At 54.4% G+C, this 18,950-nt stretch overlaps 5 protein-coding genes across 5 annotated transcripts; 1 reads left to right on the top strand and 4 right to left on the bottom strand.

Annotated features, from left to right (window-relative positions):
- Positions 1–126: 126 nt before the first annotated feature.
- On the bottom strand, positions 127–3,922 carry L226DRAFT_526269 (uncharacterized protein; the record flags this gene model as incomplete). The annotated part of the gene is made up of 10 exons (XM_067679041.1): positions 127–1,011; positions 1,072–1,276; positions 1,343–2,225; positions 2,280–2,346; positions 2,419–2,484; positions 2,538–2,666; positions 2,718–2,768; positions 3,091–3,170; positions 3,461–3,512; positions 3,602–3,922. The coding sequence occupies 10 exons, from the start codon at positions 3,920–3,922 to the stop codon at positions 127–129; spliced, it is 2,739 nt and encodes a 912-aa protein (XP_067530468.1).
- A 422-nt stretch (positions 3,923–4,344) lies between these two features.
- On the bottom strand, positions 4,345–5,751 carry L226DRAFT_471011 (PLP-dependent transferase; the record flags this gene model as incomplete). The annotated part of the gene is made up of 3 exons (XM_067676352.1): positions 4,345–4,752; positions 4,808–4,950; positions 5,004–5,751. 3 exons carry the CDS (start codon positions 5,749–5,751, stop codon positions 4,345–4,347), a joined length of 1,299 nt encoding a protein of 432 aa, XP_067530469.1.
- A 1,620-nt stretch (positions 5,752–7,371) lies between these two features.
- Positions 7,372–9,608, bottom strand: L226DRAFT_262213 (uncharacterized protein). Its single transcript, XM_067673385.1, has 18 exons — positions 9,329–9,608; positions 9,190–9,268; positions 9,113–9,126; positions 8,952–9,050; positions 8,886–8,895; positions 8,801–8,818; positions 8,713–8,738; positions 8,637–8,662; positions 8,544–8,578; positions 8,458–8,482; positions 8,386–8,397; positions 8,258–8,322; positions 8,092–8,204; positions 7,970–8,035; positions 7,888–7,915; positions 7,782–7,839; positions 7,599–7,715; positions 7,372–7,516 (listed from the first exon to the last, which is right to left on the bottom strand). The coding sequence occupies exons 1-18, from the start codon at positions 9,424–9,426 to the stop codon at positions 7,476–7,478; spliced, it is 930 nt and encodes a 309-aa protein (XP_067530470.1). The 5' UTR covers positions 9,427–9,608; the 3' UTR covers positions 7,372–7,475.
- A 1,131-nt stretch (positions 9,609–10,739) lies between these two features.
- Positions 10,740–13,338, bottom strand: L226DRAFT_262370 (uncharacterized protein). The gene is made up of 22 exons (XM_067673386.1): positions 13,101–13,338; positions 12,969–13,047; positions 12,899–12,912; positions 12,807–12,848; positions 12,694–12,750; positions 12,623–12,632; positions 12,529–12,546; positions 12,438–12,463; positions 12,355–12,380; positions 12,265–12,299; positions 12,181–12,205; positions 12,108–12,119; positions 12,041–12,056; positions 11,947–11,986; positions 11,782–11,882; positions 11,659–11,705; positions 11,595–11,607; positions 11,507–11,534; positions 11,388–11,445; positions 11,295–11,319; positions 11,026–11,230; positions 10,740–10,963 (listed from the first exon to the last, which is right to left on the bottom strand). Exons 1-22 carry the CDS (start codon positions 13,193–13,195, stop codon positions 10,853–10,855), a joined length of 1,083 nt encoding a protein of 360 aa, XP_067530471.1. The 5' UTR covers positions 13,196–13,338; the 3' UTR covers positions 10,740–10,852.
- Positions 13,339–15,830: 2,492 nt separating this feature from the next.
- L226DRAFT_575195 (uncharacterized protein) lies at positions 15,831–18,240 on the top strand (the record flags this gene model as incomplete). Its single annotated transcript, XM_067685163.1, has 21 exons — positions 15,831–15,925; positions 15,986–16,064; positions 16,125–16,138; positions 16,199–16,240; positions 16,294–16,350; positions 16,400–16,409; positions 16,545–16,570; positions 16,627–16,652; positions 16,709–16,743; positions 16,794–16,818; positions 16,898–16,909; positions 16,970–16,985; positions 17,036–17,075; positions 17,146–17,246; positions 17,312–17,358; positions 17,433–17,445; positions 17,520–17,547; positions 17,608–17,665; positions 17,737–17,761; positions 17,850–17,979; positions 18,085–18,240. The coding sequence occupies 21 exons, from the start codon at positions 15,831–15,833 to the stop codon at positions 18,238–18,240; spliced, it is 1,035 nt and encodes a 344-aa protein (XP_067530472.1).
- Between the last annotated feature and the right edge of the window lie 710 nt (positions 18,241–18,950).

The following is an 18,950-nucleotide window of genomic DNA, read 5'->3' on the forward strand; positions in this document are numbered from 1 at the left end:
CACATCTGGAGTCAGATAAAAGTACAAAGTTTGCGACTGTCAAACGCATCCAAATCAAAACCGAACGAAACCTACACCTGAGCTATAACGTACATACCCCACCTCTGCCTCTGCCTCCGCCTACGCCTACGCCATCCCACCCAGCGTGCCATTCGGCGCATCCTGGCTCCGCTGCATAAACGACTGCAGCATCTCCGGGCTCAGCATCGCGTTGTTTCCGGCGCTCGGCGTGCGCCTGTGCATTCCAGGCGGAATCATCCCCTGGACCTGCTGCCCCTGCTGCTGCTGTTGCTGCTGCTGGCCCATCCCGCCCATCCCGAAGTTCATGCCGATGTTCGCGCCCATGTTCCCCATACCACCCATCGCCGCTATCATCTGGCTCGCGCTCGGGTTCGACGGCCCCGCCTGGCCCTGGCCCTGGCCTTGCCCTTGTCCCTGCTGGCCCAGCTGGCTGAAGAGCGCAGCCATGTTCACGTTCGTGTTCTGTCCGCCGCCGTTCATCCACTGCTGCTGCGCCTGCTGTTGGAGGTACTGTTGCTGCTGCTGCTGGAGGTTCGATATCTGCGCCTGCATCTGCGCCGCCTGCTGGGCCGCCTGCTGCTGTTGCTGTTGCTGTTGTTGTTGTTGCTGCTGCTGTTGCTGCTGCTGTTGCTGCTGCTGTTGCTGCTGCCGCTGCTTCACGAGCGTAAAGCGCGCAGCGATCTTCTGCAGCACAGCGGCCTTCTGGTCTGGGGGCAGCTTCGCGAACACTGCCTGCTGCTTCGCGTCCATCTGCTGCTGGAGCAGCGGAATGATCTGTGGGGGCAGCCCTGCGAACGGATTTGACGGTGCTTGTGATGGGCCTGGTACCGGGCCGGGAGCAGGTACGGTGGGTGCGTCGCCCCTTGGCAGCTCGGGGACGCCGCCTGGTTGTGGGAAGTAGCCTGCTATGAGGCGATTCCCACCTGTGGTGAACAGCAGCAGGCGGTTCTCCGAGTGACCGGACATATTGGGCCACGATGCAAGCGCGTACTACGCAATGGATAGTTAGGTACTGAGGTCGCGGACGAGAGCGGAGACTGAGATACGCACGACGTTCTTCTCCGTCAGGAGCCTGATCAAACTACGGAAGTGCTCCTCATTGGTCTTCGCTTCGGGCTCTGATGACGCTGGGGCGGGCTGTACGCTCAGAGGGACCCACTTCTGTTGTTGTATCCATGCATGCAGAGACTTTTCAGGGACCGCTGGATGGTTTGAGGGAGCGAGAGAAAGTTGGTTGGGCCAAGTCTCAAGACGCCTGCGCGCAGGAGGGTCAGGTCTGGGAAGCGATGACGCACACAAGCGAAGGCGAAGGACAACTCACAAAACAGGAACGGCCTCGGGTCTAGTGACCATAGCGACACGCGTATGGACGTCCTTGCGGACATGGGTCTCGGAGTCGAAACCTCGCCATGACAGTGTACCGACCCACTGCGAACGTGGTGTCTGCGCTTGCACCTTCTCTGAAGACGTAGATGCGGACGGCGTGAGGTGAGATGGCGCGATCTTGTTCTTCTGCTCGAGCAGTTTCTGCATCTGCGCAGCCAAATCGGGGGTGACCTGTCCAGGCATGGGCGGTTTCGGTGCAGCGTTCTGCATGATCGGCGTTGCATGCTGAGGAATGTGCGGTGGTGCAGGTCGCACAGCCGGCTGCTTGGCAACTGCCGGCGCAGGGGCAGGCGCGGGCTGAGCACCAGCGGCGTTCGCAGCTTGGACCTGGGCTTGGACCTGCTGCACCTGCGCAACGAGCTGCGTCTTGAACTGCTTCAACTTCTCTGCTCGCTGGTGGACGACAGCGCGCACATGTCTCGCAGCCTCGGCCTTTCCCTCCTTCTCGAGCCGGAGAACTTGTGCCATTTGGCTTGAAATAGTTTGCTCCGCCTGTCTGATCTTCTCTTGAATCTCCACTCGTTTCGCAGGGTCCAGAAGCATGACAGGAGTCACAAATGACGGGCCTTCTTGCGGACGATTGGAGGTCTGTGGTACGGTGGAGGCTATTGCAGTAGGAGCTGGTGGCGCAGGCGCCGGGATAGGCGGGGAAGCAGCCTTGGGAACGGGAGGGGGTGAGGACTTGACGACGACAGATGGTGGTCGGGCGGGCGGGACAGCCGGAGACTTGCGAGGAGATGCGGTCTGAACCTTTGGTCGTTTAAGCTCCGGACTGCTTCCCGCGGACGCAGTGGTGCTAAGGCTTGGGCGTTTTGTACCTGGTTGCGACGGCAGTGAGCATTTTGAATGCTGATGAATCTCACGCCACCCACCCTTTTGTTGTTGCGGGAAGCCGGTCAAGTGTATGACATGGGGAGCACGGACGGTGAACCACGGGGTCTGGACGTTACCTGCTGCAGCCTACTGCGCTATTAGTTCGCTGCAATGAAGACAAGAGGAGCGCAAACGTACCGATGTGTGCAGCTCCGTGAAGCGGGCTATTTGCTTCAGCAGAATATTGCTGTAATGGATACCACGCTACCCACATATCAGTACAAATCGCAGGCGACGTAACCTGGCAAGATACATACCTTGCGGATCTCAACGGAGATTGTGTCCCATGTTACAGTATCAAGCGCAGGCGACATGTTCCACAACGGTCGTTCAGCTGGATCCGGCGGCGTACTCGCAACATGTAGGAGATAGCAGGTGACATTCGGCTGTCTGGTGTAGGTGAATACTCTCGCTCAAGGAAACGTACGAGTACGTACTTCGACTTGCTGTGGCTTCGCTTCGACGGATGCCTTCAGTGTATCGTACATCTGCGGAGCAAAATGTCAGTCTTTGCTATTCATGATCAATGCACCTGCCACTGCCAAGGCGTCCGTGTCCAAGCGATCCGGTCCAAAACAGAGAGCATCACCGTATCACAGCCGAGTCTAACAAGCAAACTCCACTTCGAGTCTCGGGGTATTGCTTGTCCGACGTCAGCGCACAGTGTGACCAGACACGCTCTTCGCCCGCCTTTTACGACCGATGCAACCGCTATGGCGGCGCTCCAGTCCTCGGTCTTGACGCGGAGGACGCGCTCTGGATGATAATTACACCCTTTCAGTGACCCTACACCACCCCTCACGCATGCACCTTCTCGAACTGCTCATGGCGTACCCCGAGGTCACCGAGCTCCTCATCTGGAACGACCTCATGATCTTCTGCGACCTCGTCTGATAGGCACGTTCAGGCATGACATAGGCAGCGAAGAAGGAACTTTGGCAGTGTGGGTACTGCGATAATATCCGCATGAAAGGTCAACATTTTGCCGCATGGATGGCAGCAAAGCGCCGACCACACACTGTGGGTAGCGTAGAACGACATTTACAAGCGCTGGCCCCATACAGAGACTAGCGTAGGGCAGCGTAGGCACGGATGATGGTGTGGACTCTCCTCCGGAGTTCTCTGCGTAAAAGTGCTCCCCGTGGAACATCTCGAGGTGGCACAGACGTAGCATGCGAACAATTGACCTCCGGCCTGAGCCACTCCAGCTTGCCCTTCGAAGCCAGTGCAGTCTTTGGACAATATATCCACATGTTACCTCGCTTCCGACGTGCGCACCCATGTCCACTCATCCATGACTACGAAGGCAGAGTAGACTTACCTCCAAGGCTGCTACCAGTCCTTCCAGTGCGGCCATGCCATACTCTCCTCCTGAGCTTGTCTGTCCGATACCCAACTCCTGGGGGTGCTCGCGCATCTTCAGAAGCAGCTGCGGTGGCGGACTGAAGAACACCTTGTTGAGGATGGGAGTCGGTCGCGTGTCTGCGGTGCCATAGCCGACGAAACTCATGCGAGGTTGATGCTCTCCGAGGCGGTGGAGGAGCGGCACGATGTAGTCGGCGAGTATATGCGGCCATTGTGCCGCTAGTGCGAGAGAAGAGTCGATAACGCAGGTAACCACCACGACTTCGGCTTGAGACATGAGGCTAGAGGCTTCGCGCGAAAGCGCCGTTTGTGCGCACGGTTTTGGAGTGTCAATGCAGTCGCCGTCAGATATCTTCGAAGGCAGTTCCTAAACTTTTGAATCGAGAGCTCTCGAGAACGAGTTGGGGATCGGAAGAAGGAGATGGACGCAGGAGCCAAGTATAAGGGCGCTCACGTTGGTCTAGATTGCGGGCTTAATACGGTAGACTTTCACTTGTCTACTTACTTACTTACCCATCTTACTATAATTGAAAGTCCGATACGTAAAAAAACAGAATGGTCAATACTGAAGCTTGAAGTCCGATAGTCCGCAGTATCAACATCTCATACTCAACCAAGATACACCTGCCATCCCGTCGAGCTCTCAGTGTGATACATCGGCCTTTCTTCTATCTACAATCGCCGTCCTCGTAAGGGTGGTCATAGCTTCGCCCGCTCCTGAGACTGCCATGCAATCATCTCGCCATTCTCCTTCCTGTGCTCCTCAAGTGCCTGCATCATCGTGACCCACTGCAAGAGGCGTGTAACAAACTCGTCAAGCTCCTCCTCCGTGTTTCCGGCATGCATCACAACGCGGATTCCCTCCTTGCCTCGGGGAACAGTCGGATACGGGATAGCAGTGACAGCATAGCCAAGCGGTCGCAGGAACTCTTCTAGGAGCTTGGGCGAACGACTAGTCAATGGAAAGATGGGACTAAATATTTCCGAAGGGTAGTCCTCAGGTATCTTGCGCTCGGAAAGAGAAAGCAGGTCCGGAGGAACATGCCGCAATGCCGTCTGGAGGACTCCTTCGAAGTACCTAGACAGGCTCCGCAGACGGTCGCGGAGCTACATAGGTGTAGTCTGAGTCTCGAAACAACAGGATCGTAAATAGACCACTCACCTCGGAGCCCTCCGGACCAGTGAGGTAGTCGAAGGCTATGTGAAGGCTGCAGACATGTGCATGTGGTGGAGCCGTAGTGTATATGAATGGTCGGGCGTGAAGCATGAGGTACTTCCGAATGGCAGCCGAGGTCAGGATAGTGGCTGGTGCTAAGCGTCAGCCCGCCGTTCCTCTGAAATACTACATTCCTACTCACCTCCGCCCACACCCCATCCCTTGCTGTGAGTATGTAGCACGGAATGGACACGCGCCTGAAGGCCGAGAGCGTAGAGTAGGCCGCGTCCCTCAGGTCCGAAGAGACTCGAGGTATGGGCCTCATCGACCATGATATGCGCAGAACTCTTCGGGATGAGCTCGTCCACTGCGTCAAAGATCTGGAGCAGCGGGGCGTAGTCTCCTTCCATGCTGTACAGCGTCTCGACTGCAACGAAGAGCATACCCTCACCGCTGGCGATGTTGGGGTGGGTCTCGAGCACATTCTGGACACGCTCCCGGAAGGAAGCGACGGAGTTATGCTTGAACGGGTAGAGCGCACCAGCGGCCTTGAGGGGAGACGCGACCATGCCATCGCGGATTGAGTTGTGAACGAGCTCGTCGAAAACGACTGCGTCGCTCTTCTGGGGAATAGTGGACCAGAATGAGAGGTTGGCGTCGTAGCCGGAGTTGAAGAGTACCGCGGTTGATGCGCGGCATCCCGGACCCCCGAAGAAGTCTGACATCCGTGTCTCGAAGTCGGTATGGCTGTTGTTGTTCCCGGTGAGGAGGCGCGACCCAGCAGCACCGAAAACGAACGGCAGCTGGGAGACCTTCTCGAGGAATGCCTGACGGGCATGTGGATTGGTGGTTATGGACAGGTAGTCGTTGGAGAAGAGATCGGGAGCGGTGGTCGGCATCGGTTCGCGGAAGTCAGGGCATCCAATGCTCAGACTCCGTCGCTTCTCCATTACTCGCTCGATCTTCCGGTCCAGTGGAGAGCTCATGTCGAGTGTAGTGAGTGCGCAGTGATGAGCAAATGGGGGGAAGGCCCACACGCCTTTTATTGCAGTGGTGCATCGCCCTCTTTCTGTTCAGCGCATGCAACATGCCGTCCGCATTATCTTCGCACCGCTCATGCGACCGTTCCCATACTGGCCATGCCCGGGGTGAATTCTTGACTTCTCATATCAGTCAACCGGAACACTCACATCGAATGGACGTGTCAGAAGTCCTTGCAAGAAACACTTGTGCTGAGGCATGTCAGCACATCATGAAAGGTTGACAGCGCTATCGTACTCCTAGAATTTTCGACTCTGGTCGTCCGGGCTGCAACTGCAAAGTTAGCGAGTCGGAGGAGTGTAGGTGGCCGTGTACTCACGCGAACGGTGGAGTGCATCTAGCACCATATCCCATACATCACAATGTAAAGTCTAAATGTCCTCCTGCTTGAAAGGGTAAGTGGTCATGTCGTGCCTTGACCTGCTCAAGACACTCACGGGAGAACTTGATGTTTGTAATATTCCCTCCGGTGATAGGTGGCGGGATTACAGCATATGATCAGAGCGAGTTTGGCTTGTGAGGACTCTGACCCGGTGACATCGCCGCAAGGAATATCATCGAAGCCCCAAATGAGGAGTCTGAATTCACCTGACCAGATGCGGTATTGGTTGAGGACACCGGGATATTGAGCCCGAGCTGGTGACAGATGCCATATTGACTCGTTGTCAGTGCGAGAGATGAATATGGCGCATCGAGCTCATACTCCTCATCGAGACGTGCCGCAGCGGGCTGGTACTAGTGTCATGACAGACGTTCTTCGTTTTTGACAGATCGGAGGCCCACAACCTAGTATGAAGTGTTCTTGAGCGCACGACGCTCATAAGAAACACGGCACGGGAGCTAGTACCTCATGTGAATAGTCATGGGTGTCATTTGTCCTTTCGGCGTGGAGTAGCAGCAGGGAAACAGAAGCGCAAGGCCATCTGTTGGCACCCTAGAACTCTGTAAGACGTATGATGATGAGATGACCAGGCCCTACTCTCATTACATTTCACTGGATGACTAACCTCGAGTGCAAATTTGAGCTAGACGGACATTGGTCCTAGCTACCTGTCTGTCTGCCAACGCTGCAGAGGCGCAGACTTGTGCCGAGTCGGAGGCATCCGGAATGGACCCTAAGATCACTTGGAATGCCACTTTCCAACGAGACTGGCTGATTGTTGAGATATAATGGAGGTCCCAGATCCGACGAGTACTGGATAAAAAAAGATGAATTGAACTGGTGCGCAGTGCATTGGCATCGTGGTGGAGGCTCCTCGCGGGAGGGCGTCTAGTTAGTAGTAGCGCTTAGCACGGCCCGTTCTCTCCGAGACACGAATGACACACCGCACTTTCTGCAGTAAGTATGAGGACAGAATGGTTACCGAAGACTCACCTACTTTGCATGAACGCACAGAACACGTGCCTTGGAAGTCGGTAGAACATCCCACAATATCGCGGGGGTCAACTCTCCTAGGCATCGTGATTGTGAATGGTGCCATCTTCGTCTTAGACGCAATATATACTGCCTTTCCGGCACACTGCAGAGCTCGGACTTCGCGGACGGGCCGGAGCCCAGTAAAGCCACTGTTATGCAAGGTTGTCACCGCCCTTCAACTTTGTCATAGCTACGTCGCCTTCGGTCTCCGAGTCGCTACGGGCACCATACACGATGGTCTCCCTGGTGACCTCGACCTACGTGAAGGACAAGTGTCCGTGAGAGGTCAGTGATGCAATGGCATCCGGAATTGACGCACCACAGGACCATCCCGCTGACCCGGTATAGACAGGTGAACCCCACGGCTGCCAGAGGAGAACATCCCGCTGTTGTCCAGCAACGTCTTGCGTAAGTGCGCCCGCGCGTTGAGGGATCCGAGGAACGAATTCGCGTATACTGTACAGGGATATGATGTGAATATCTAATAGCAAAGTACTGGAGCAGCTGAGGTTTACTGCGTACATTTTGTCTGGATCGCGGCGAATCCCAGGAACGTCAAGGTGACTTTGTTGGCCGCAAACTGGCATCCTGTCAGTTAAGGCTCCAGATCGGGCTCGGATGAACGCACCAGTATGACACAGACCACAGACGTAGCACTGATGGAACCCATGAGTGCGTGAGCCGAATCAATCAGCGAAAGCCTTACGTACCTCGTGATCGCACCAGTATTGACGGTGTACAGAAGGATCTGGTTCACCATGTTCGTAGATTGCTTACTGCCGAAAAAGTCAGCGCTTATATGAGGGAGGTACGTTGCAGATTCGATGCCCACTGATAATAGCTCCCCTCCCACAGGTTCGTACCGCGCTTGAGATAGAACGTGAGTGTCAGCGCGACGAGGAGGTCGACTAATGCAGCGGAACCCAGTCCGCCGCTGACTGTAGCCTTGACCCGAGCTTCAACATGGCGACATGCAGTGCGATGGCGTAGTCACGTACTAGTGCAGGTCCATAGTCTCGAAGCTTGAGCCAGTTCGGGTATATATAGCAGAGCGCTGTCGACCCTGTGCACAGATAGAGCAGGATGATGAGACGTGCCGCAGTCGACTATCAACGGCATGGCGTACCTATTGCGAACCCTGTGAGACACGACCGAATCGCAGGTCAGCGGACTTCTGAATATCAGCAGATGTACAAACCTGTTCTTGCGATGGCGAACACGCCCTAGAATTTGGAGTGAGTCAGAGAAGCCGAAGTGCTGAGAGGAGAAAAAGCTTGGACGCACAATGATACTTGTCCATAAAATCGAACCCCCGCTCACTGCGTTTTGCCGTCTATACAGTTGGACTGCATGCCTCGATGAGAAAGACGACCATACCTATCCAGACGCGCCATATATAATATCTGAGTCTGTGTGTCAGTACGCTAGTTTCGGGAGAAAGCTTGATGCATACCCTTGCACGCATGCGCCGACTATGACCTATGCAGCAATTAATTGGACGTAAGTACACGAACTAAGAAGTGGTGATCGGCAGGTCTCACACTGGTCAGAACGGAAAGCTTTGCAAGCCGCAAAGGGTGATTGGTCAGAATACGAAAGATTCGGTAATCAGATGGCTGGACCTACTCCGACCGCCCTGCATGAGAGCCTCAGCTTCCGGGGCAGCGGGGAGCGACTCGCAACTACACGTACCAGTCCACCCGAAGAAAGTTGAAGATGTCGCCGAATCCCAATATAAGGTACGCGTACAAGAATCGGATGCACAACGCTGTATGTAGCGTCTCTAGCACCCTGAGGGGATGGTGCATAGTGCTTCAGAGTCCCGAATCGTTCGAATGCCGTGCAGAACACACCATATGAATGCAACCTGTAATGATACCACGACACCCTTGAGGACACCCGATCAGTGAGAACGAGTGGATATACGCACTATGCTCTTCAGAAACGTGCCATCCCGTGGGTACGCTTGCCAGTATAGGAACGTCTGCAACGTGGTCATCCCGTACAATCTGCGAGGACGGGCTGAGGACTCAGTGTCAGTCGCACTGAGACTAGGGGGAGACACGAACATGCCCGCGACGAAGACCGAGATGAACAACCCGCTCATCACTGCTTCAGCAGCCTTCTCCGCCGTTTGAATCGACGAGGTCGGCACAGCCGCGTCCATAGTGAGAAATGCGCAAGGGGAGGCAGCGAGAGGGAGGGAGGGCAGGAGAAGAGAAGTGGAGGTACAGGGCCTTTGACTCTACGGCGGACCTTTTCTCGTACTTGCCAGTGATCGCTGATTTGCAAAGAAGAGGACCACTTGACAGCGGCGTGTGATGTGCGATTAACGGGAATGCTTGAGGTCCGGCGATACGCAGTCGGGCGACGACGCGAGTACGTGAATGCGGGGTCGGCGCTGAGCGTTGTCCCGAGCACTGTCACCCGTATGTTCGTGAGCCTCTGCGCCTCACCCGTTATAGCGCCACTAGCCCTACGATATAACGTTAGCAGGTAGTAACGAAAAGACAGCGATACGAAGAGTACGCGTACAGTGCAGTCACGGCAGCTGCCAGCTGGCACGACTGAATTTCAGCGATGAATTCGCAGAAGCGCATCGACATGCTCACTTAGCACTTCGGAGAATCCACGATATTTGCATATCATTCAAGCTGGAGCAATTTCAACTGGACGTGTGCGCGCCGCAAGGGCTCATTAGCGACTTAGCTCGCGGTTCTAGGGTGGCCGTCACCTTAGACTCATCAGGGTTGGAATTAGCATTCGCGTTGCAGTTCTTCATTGATGCTATACATTCTGCTGCAGGTATGACCTGAGGCAGGATCTTGACACACAGCGGGGGTCCCGATGATGTATGCACTATGCACATGCCGGAACGGATATGGGAACGTCGAGTACACGGCGCAAAAGCATGGATAGTACTCACATTTCCGGGCTTGTTCATCCACAATTGCGGCTGCGGACAGCCACGAGCAAGGGGTCGCGTCCATGCAGGGGCGCTCTTGAGGCTGTCCGCTGACCCCGCAACGTATTTGCAAACTCATACGGGATTTTCCTTCACCGGGACAAGAACATCAGTCAATCATGTCTGCAGTGCCCACCTGGAGAGAACGCTGCTCCTGAATATATTCACATACCAGGAATCCGATCAACGAGATCTGCGTGATCCTATGCAGACAGTAGCGCTACCGATCCTGCCGGAGAACTTGGAAGGAATTCGAGGGCCAATTGATGCGCGTCCTAATCTTGGTGACCGAGGTTGCCAGCAGTAGAATGTGCATGTTATCAGGGGGTCTTCAACATTGGACGAGGAATGGAAGACGTGGTACGCGTCAAAGGTGGAATGGGCGTCTGAGTTGCCTACTGTGGCTTTAGCCCACGCCGGCGGGCCTAGGCCCGTGTATCTGCAATAAGTCCGACTCGCTAGTCCTCTGAAGAGTTCACAACACCAGCTCTATACGGCTCGGTGACTCATATACAGCAGTTATAGTGGAGGAAATGGATACAGGGCATTTATGAATCATCAATAGCATGCAAGAAGAGTAGGCCTGCTGAAAGTCCTTAGATAAAGTTCATCGGAAGTCTCGAGTAAATTACACCCTGTTGGATGCGTCCCATACATCAGACGAAGGTCCGAAATCTTCAGAGAGTGTCGGCTTTATGATGTGTATGTTGTTGTCGAATTTTCCAATACCCCGTTGATCCTGGACGTATTGGGTGAGTCAGTAGATAGCGCTACCGGTGAAGGAACGTCTGATAAATGCACCTGCTCAATGAGAACCGTCGGTATCCTCAGACTGTTCGATCTAGGTGCGGCGCAGCTTGTCCTGCGGGACTCGTTCAAGTTTGTCGTATGCCGCGAGATTATACTGAGTGCGATCGACGGCCCCGCGCCCTCCGAGGACTCCGAGACCTGTGCCAGACCGAATGTCCGGGTGCCGCGGGCGACGAGCGACTTTCTAGAGTTGAGCCTGTAGTAAACAGTGTTTCCTTCAGTTCATTGGGCAGAACCACGTGCTTGGCTTGGATACGCACGCAGCAAGGAGCGTTGTCGCGTACACTATAGTAGGGGGCGAAGGAGATATCAGTACTCGGTGTGCAGAGGCTTGCAAGAGACGTCATGCTCACACTTGGTTCCCACAATCCCGACTGCAGCGTAGATAAGGTTGGACGGGAGGATGAGCGCCTGATTGAACACCGAGTCGATTATCGTTGCTTAAAAATCCTGCGGGTGGGTAAAGACGTACGAATACGATTCCGAGGATGTTGCAAAGACTTGGACGTTGGGTCGTTAGTTCAGCCATGAACAGTACACATGCCAAAAGCTGGAGATACCCTGTGATCAACCCTGCTAGCATGGTAAGGGGTCCATCCTTTACGAAAAAGGGAAACGACTGACCTGTGTTGACGGCAAACAAGATGAGAACGTCGATCGTCGAGTCGGTTCTAATAAACAGAGGCAAGTCATGCGTCATCATCGATGTCGCGACCGAGATAGAGGCTTAGTAGAGCTAGCACTTACTGCTTGAATCCGGTACGGCTTCGGCGTAACGAGATGATCAGCACACTGGTCAGCAGGAAGTCGGCGGTGACTGCCATGGCAGACCCGGTCGATATGAACCACTGCGAGCCATGTGTAAGAAAGTCGGATGATCAGAAGCGGTATGGTCTCCATGTCGAGACTCACCGTGACAGAAAGGAAGTCCTTGAATGTCGGAAGCATGAACCTGAGGCATCAGCATGAGTACCTGATTATCGGGAAGCGCGGGGAGGAGACCTACGCCTTCACTGTGGCAGCTGCAAGGCATCAAGAACGGTTGCCGGTAATAATAAGAATGCGCTACGTACCTGCGTAGAAGGCTGGATTCCCCGGTCGAAGGCGTCATTTAGAGAGGACATGTCCTGAGATGCATCGTCTCACCTAGCTCGCCGACAAAGAGCACAATCTATTCGACTTCCTTATGAGTGTTGCGACACCATGTGCGATAATCTGCATCGTGCTCACCGCAATTCCTGCTATCCACCTGAACTTGCCTCCGACTAGTAGGAAAATGCGCTCAATACGAGAGCCGTCAAAGAGAGAGCCATCGCTCACTTGCGACGACTCGTCGAGCGAAGAAACTGCATGAAGATCCGGTGAGAAGACCAGCGTGCGAGTTGTTCACTTTCACTGCTTACCTCTGCGAAGTCAAAATGACAAGGCCCTAGAACACCGAAGCGTTAGACATTCATGCGTGATGATCCACTCTGGTAGTGCCATATTACTCACGGATGAGAGTGGTAGAAGCTTCAATATGTGAATTGTCAGCGACATGTCTACGGGAGTGACGTCGCGGAGTCGGGCATGAGCGCTGAGCACGCACATCGATTGACCTATGCATTAAGATGAGTAAAACTTGCATCTGAATCGACAATGTTTGCATCGCGTACTCACCAGTTTCCGAACAAGAGGTTCCAGGGCGTGAAGTAGTTTGACACGAGGTAATTGTAGCTTCTAGCGTTTCAGTCGCGCAGTCCGAACTTTATACAATCCAGAGGTTTGCTCACCAGATGTGGGCACTTATAACCGTATGGAACGTTTCCAGGACGCTATACCTCGTAAGGAACAAAGTTATCCTGCATAATTATGTGAGACTCACATAACTGTCCCAACCTTCCCGCCGTCCTCAGTAAAACACCATACATGACATTGAGTAAGGGAAGACGTACCAACACCTTCAAGAGCACGACATCTTCAGTGTACAATCTTGAGTACCTGAATAATTGTTGCAGTAGGACACCGTACAGCCTGAGAACAACCCGTCGTAAGCCAAGACAGCGCCCCGGACATGAGATACGTACATGAGGCCAAGAAAAGTGCCGATCAAGAGTGCGCCAAAGGTATTATCGAGAGCAGGTATAGCTATGAAGGATGGTGGGGTGGAAGGTTCCGACATGATGCCTGAGACGTACTCCTAGAATGCGGGATTCATTTCGGAGGTCCTTATACTTTTGCACTACAAGGAGATCTGACCGGCTGTGCGCATCAGGAATCCGCCCACAAAGAAGCGACAGCAGATAATCCGTGAGGTCAGGGAATAAGCTTCGGGAGCAATTTGCACTGGATACGGCCTGTAACATGATAGATACAGCGTCGCTGACTTCATGCGACGGAAGGAGGTCAACAGGAGCGGCCGAGGTGCCAATTTGACCCCAGGATATCGAGCTGCAGAGTCATTTCAGTCACCTATGACACCGTCGGCACATTTAAACTTCAATCCATACCATTCATGTCAAGTGATATAACGGGTGTTCGTGCTCAGGAGCCGCCTGCTTCTCGCCCTCCTTATCTGACTTCAGGCCAGTACTACTGTACCGCTTCTGTGTCAATCGCGAACCATGGAAACTATCAATCGTCCTCGACTGATCACTTCTAGTAACGACGGGATGTCGCCAAAAGTCACAGCTTACGGGCTGCTCCAGCAAAATGAGGACGTATTTAACTGCTGGCAGCTCCGGTCACGCACGGTCTGCGCTACCAGAGGAACCGTCGAGGAAGATCATCCTGGGCCTCTACCCCGGTTTGAATCACAAAGTTTATCACAACGTGTTTCCGGACTTCTTGGGCGCCTCAGCGCCATATGTTCCATACCGACGGAGCCCCATGGCAGGACCTTTTCTTAGACATAACGCGCACAGGTTAATTTGCCGGAGATGTAAGGTACGAGGTCGAAGCCCCTTGTTGAAGTTTGGCATCGGACTCGGTGTCAGGCGTGCGACCCTTAACTCCGTCGTCAACTCAACGCGAAGAAGTTGAACTTCGGAGTCAAAAAAGCGCTCTGCCTCATTTCTCTTGTCCGTAAGGCCGCCGTCTGAATGAAGAACAGCACCGCCCTCCACTGGTTCCTAGGAGTACATCTTCACGCTTGATTAGGCATGGCCGGTCTCGTACCGGATCCCAGGAGGCGTCCCAATAACAAGATACGAGATTTCATGTTAAACAGAGACGTTACACGTACCTGGACATGGATTCTAGGCATCTTGAACTTCGGAGCAAGCGCGTGTCGCGCTCGAGGAGGTCGTTAATGCCGATATTTCCATGGCGTGGGCCGCAAAAGCTCTTCTGCGCATACCGTCGAGGAAGAACAATGCCGTATAACATTTCTAGTCACCAGATCAGAATCAGCCATGAAGTATATACCAAGGAGACACTTAGCCACGAGATGGTGGCAACGCGAGATGTGCCTTGACCGTTGCGGGGGTGCCTTGGTACGGCGTCATATTCGCAGACCCTGGAAGTCCAGAGTCAGGGGACAGTCCATGCCGAGTGCATCTTGTGAAGGCACGCTTGGTGTCAGGCACAGTAACAATGGCGATATGCTTGACAAGAAGTTGGTGGTACGCGTCCAAGATATTTTGCGCGTCTGAGTTGCCTAACGTGGGTGTGGGCAGTTTCCGGTCGCTTTCTAGCCCCGCCCAGGCTCCGCCACGCCGACTTCGGCACTGCCGCGTACTTACTCGTTGCCAACCACTACGCTTGGGCTTGCACATGTTCTGTTATGCTTACTTCCTTTGGTACTGCGCGGAGGATCCTTGTCGAAGTCTTGCAAATGGATGGCAGATCTTGGCGGCAAGTGCCCCTGACTGGCCGTACGAGCGGATCATCCTTTTCCAGCAAAGCCTAGTTAGAGGCTAAAATTGTGTAGGATTATGCTGCACTCCGGATCCAAGCACTCGATCGTAGATGACGTTGGGCTCATTCATCACGCCACCCGTGTCCAGTCGCCCTCCGAGTCTCCAACGGCCACCCTCACCTATGTACCAAGCCCGTTATGAGGACAAGCATTCGCGGGTAAATAGTTGCCGTGACCTTACAGGTTCGTCGCAGCAGATCATCAAGTTGTATTCGGTTTTCTGTGATCATGCGGACTACGGCCGCCGCCTTAGCTTAATGCGGTCCCCGCACTCAATCAGACTCAATCAAGTACTATGCCACTGAATGATGTGCCACACTGACCGTCGGGCGTACTCAGGAGTCAACGCTGAGGCTCCCGATCCGAGCCCAAGGAGCGTGGTGCTGCAGATCTACAGGTATGGTCACCCATGGCTCCTTCAAGGTCCATGACCCTCGCAACTGACCGTCTGATGTTATACATGACGCAACGAAAAAAACTTAGGCAAACCTCTGCGGGGCTAGAAGATGCGCATCAAAATTCATATGAAGCTCTGCAGGCACGCGGAGCCACCACCGCCACTTGTAGCTAGGGGAAGCCCCAGGACACAGCCTGGATGACCGACCTCCGTCGGCCTCCGATCCAAAGTCTTCGATCCCATCTCCTCCCTCGAGATCATGACCCTCGCAGTACCCTCTCCCGGTTCAATAATTGATGAGGCAGCGCACCCGGGCCCCGACCTCACGGTGTCCGTGTGCACTGTGGCGTGCCCGCTGCATGAACGTCTATGCGCCAGACAGGTCTAGCGCGCGGAGGGGGACGAAAACATCATACATACCCTCTCGCGCGCAATATATCCGATGCCTTGACCAGCCAGCTCCAACCCCCGGTCTCGTTGAAAGGCTAGTAACACTGCACCATGGCTGACGCCCAGGCTGCTATGCCATCTGCCTCCCTTCCCGCCCTCACCAACACCTATGGCGCTGTTCTCATCAGCTCCTTCCTTGGTCTTGGGTCAGTCTCTCGTCCGCTCACAGGCCCGAAGATCTGTTCTTGACCGACGGGTTTCTCCAGGTTGTACGGGCTGACTGGCAGCCAAATCTTCCGGTATTATCGCTTGTTCCCGAAGGATTTCGCATTCCACAAGGCGCTGGTGAGTCTTTCCGCTGGGCTCTTGTTCGATGCGCCGCCTAATTGACGGCTCATGAAACAGGTTCCCACCCTGTTGTGAGTTGGTGTGGTTCCTCCGAGGACTCAGCTTAGTTCTAAGCGTTGTGTCTCCAAAAGTCTCGCCGACACCTTCCACACCGTGACGCTCATTCACATATGGTAAGTCGTACAGTTCTTCGGTCAACCGATAGCCATACCCACTCGATGCTCAGCTATCACTATTTGATCAACAACTACTACAATCCGTTGGCTCTCCTGCAAGCTGAATGGTGAGTTCACTGTCGAGTCCTGTCCATCCACCATCTCATGAAGCTCTAGGTCTATTCAGGTACGTGGTCCCAAGTTACGCCCTTTCATCTCGCGTTCAAGTAGTTCTTGCCGGGCTCAGGTCATGCCACTATCAACGGCGAGTTCAACAGCGTCTCTTTCCCTCGGTCGACGCCCATTATTCATCGCATGACAGGGTATCGTGCTGCTCATCTGTCAAATGTGCGCCCCCCGAGCCTTGTCGCATCTACGTCGTTTATTGACTCCCCGTATTTTAGGTTCTACGCGCGCCGCATCTGGCTCGGTACGTCCCCCGATGCTTCGAGCCAGGAGAAAGTCTTATTCTTGAGCTTCCCCCAGTCGACAGACGATACAGATGGGTCATAGGGATGGTCGTAAGTCCTACATTACTCAAATTGACGATCTGATGTCTGACATTCGGTAGATGGTTATGATTCTGTTCGAGGCAGGTGAGTTTCGAGCCGGCTCCGCCTTCTTTCGGCGCCATCTCAGATTCATGCTGTCCGTTCACGATCTCCATATACGTAGGAACTATCCTCAGTGAGTACCGTCACGTGCTGTCCGGCTGCAACCTGACTCCTCACTGACATACACTCCTAGGCGCAACGTACTTCGCGTGAGTTTAGGTGCTGCATCAATGCAACCAAGACGCTCACCTGCTCCCAGGTTCCGTGCGACACTGTTCGAGGATTTCATTCCGCACACGGTTAGCACCCTTCGCGATTACCCTCTGTCCTGCCGTTCGATCGCTGATTCTCTTGTATTCACTCGTACAGTACCTCAACTCGCTGTCATTCGGCGTCGCTACCGCAACAGACCTGACCCTCATGGTCCTCTTCGGGATTATACTCCGGGGTAGCAAAACGTCCTTCAAGGAGTACGTCTCCCCTTCCTTGTGCATGCCAGAGGGGCGCGCGGCGACAGGCTCACTCGCGCCATCAGCACACGCCGTGGACTTGACGCCCTCGCAGTGTACGCAGCTGTAGCGAGTGAGTCCGATTCATCCTGCAATCGCTCGAATAGCGCAGTGCGGCAGGCATGCTAATGTTTACGGGGTTGGCAGCTCTGCTGAACACGTAAGGATTTTCGCTCGTTCCATATGATAGTCGCGAATATGCTCACGCGTCTGTCTTCAACCTCCTTCCCCTAGTGCGCTCACAATCCCTGCATTGATTGCTGTGAGTCTTCCGTCACTGCGAGTCGTGGTAGTCCATCCAAGTAGGCTCACGATCACACAGTCCATCGTCTCGCGCGAGACGTTCATCTACATGGCGCTCTCCATCCCGACGGTCAAGAGTGGGTCTTCACTGCTCCTTGCTATTCTCGACTCTGTACTGATCCCCGAGTCCCGGCCGCGACTTTGGCAGTCTACTCCAACGGCGTTCTCATGTTGTGAGTCCTGCCTCCCATTATCCGATTCCTCTTCCTCAACCAGTCGCTGGACACTGACACACACCCCTCCCCGGCTCTCCCGTCCCAGCCTGAACCTGCGGACCAGCCTCGCCGAGTCGGTCAGCGTTCTGCGCTCAGACCGCACGCCCTCCTTCAGCATGAGCAACCTCAAGCGCCGCGGCGGCCGCAGCAACGGCGCCGGGGATGTCTCTCGCCAGGTATGCCATGCTGCTCGGATTCTCAAGACTGGCATCCTTGCTGACTTGGCCATATGGTGCTCACCCGCCGTCCTCCGTCCTCTGGCCTGCTTACTGCAATACCAGTCCCCGTCGGTCATGATCGACATCAAGATGACGACGGCCGTGCACGAGGAACGCGACATCGACACTATGGGCTCGATGGGTGGGGTAAAGGACTCGGAGTCGGATCGCGGACTCCGACGCGAGGACCCGGAGGCGAAACATGAGTCGTTTGTATGATTGATATAGGTTTCCGAGTCGGTGTTTTCCAGGTGGTGTCGTTTTCGCTCATGTTGTGCTAGTAATCTAGGGGGTACAGTCCGGTGCTTGTATGTTGTACTTCAGAAGTTTGGGCCTTAGAATCTGCTGTATAAATGCGAGACCACCATGTGTGTATGTGTTTACCCTGTTCACTATCTGGACCTGTCTCTCTGTCGCCAGTTCTATCTCCCTGTGAACCGTGTTCAGTGTTCAGTATGTTGCTAGTTCAGCTCAGAATATTAGCATTATGGAGCGTTGGCCGCCGGCCCTAGGGGCGGCGGCCCGCGCTTAAGGGCCGGCGGCTGGCGTCTATCTTCTAGATAATATTTTTCGCGGGGGCGTCTATCCAGCTTATCAGCCTCCCATTTTGGCTTATTGTGGTATTTTATTATCCTGTGGCCTTCAACTTCAATCGCACTTACTTACCCTCCTCACCCTTCGGTTCTCTAACTACTGTGGCATGTCAGATATATATTATACTGTGACAATGATATCACTTTGCACATAGGATGGTCATACATTGGGTCTGGTAGGACAGTCAGCTCCGGAAGGACAGACAAGTCAGGCAGTATGGTTAGCCAGGTCCGGAAGGACAGCCAGGTCGGCAGGACGGCTGGCCAGGTCGGCAGGATGGTTGGCCAGGTCGAATGGTTGGCCAGATCGGCAGGACGGAAGGTAGGTCACTGGTC

This window comes from Lentinus tigrinus (genome assembly GCF_003813185.1).
Source record: "Lentinus tigrinus ALCF2SS1-7 unplaced genomic scaffold L226scaffold_42, whole genome shotgun sequence".
NCBI classification, from domain to species: Eukaryota; Fungi; Basidiomycota; class Agaricomycetes; order Polyporales; family Polyporaceae; genus Lentinus; species Lentinus tigrinus.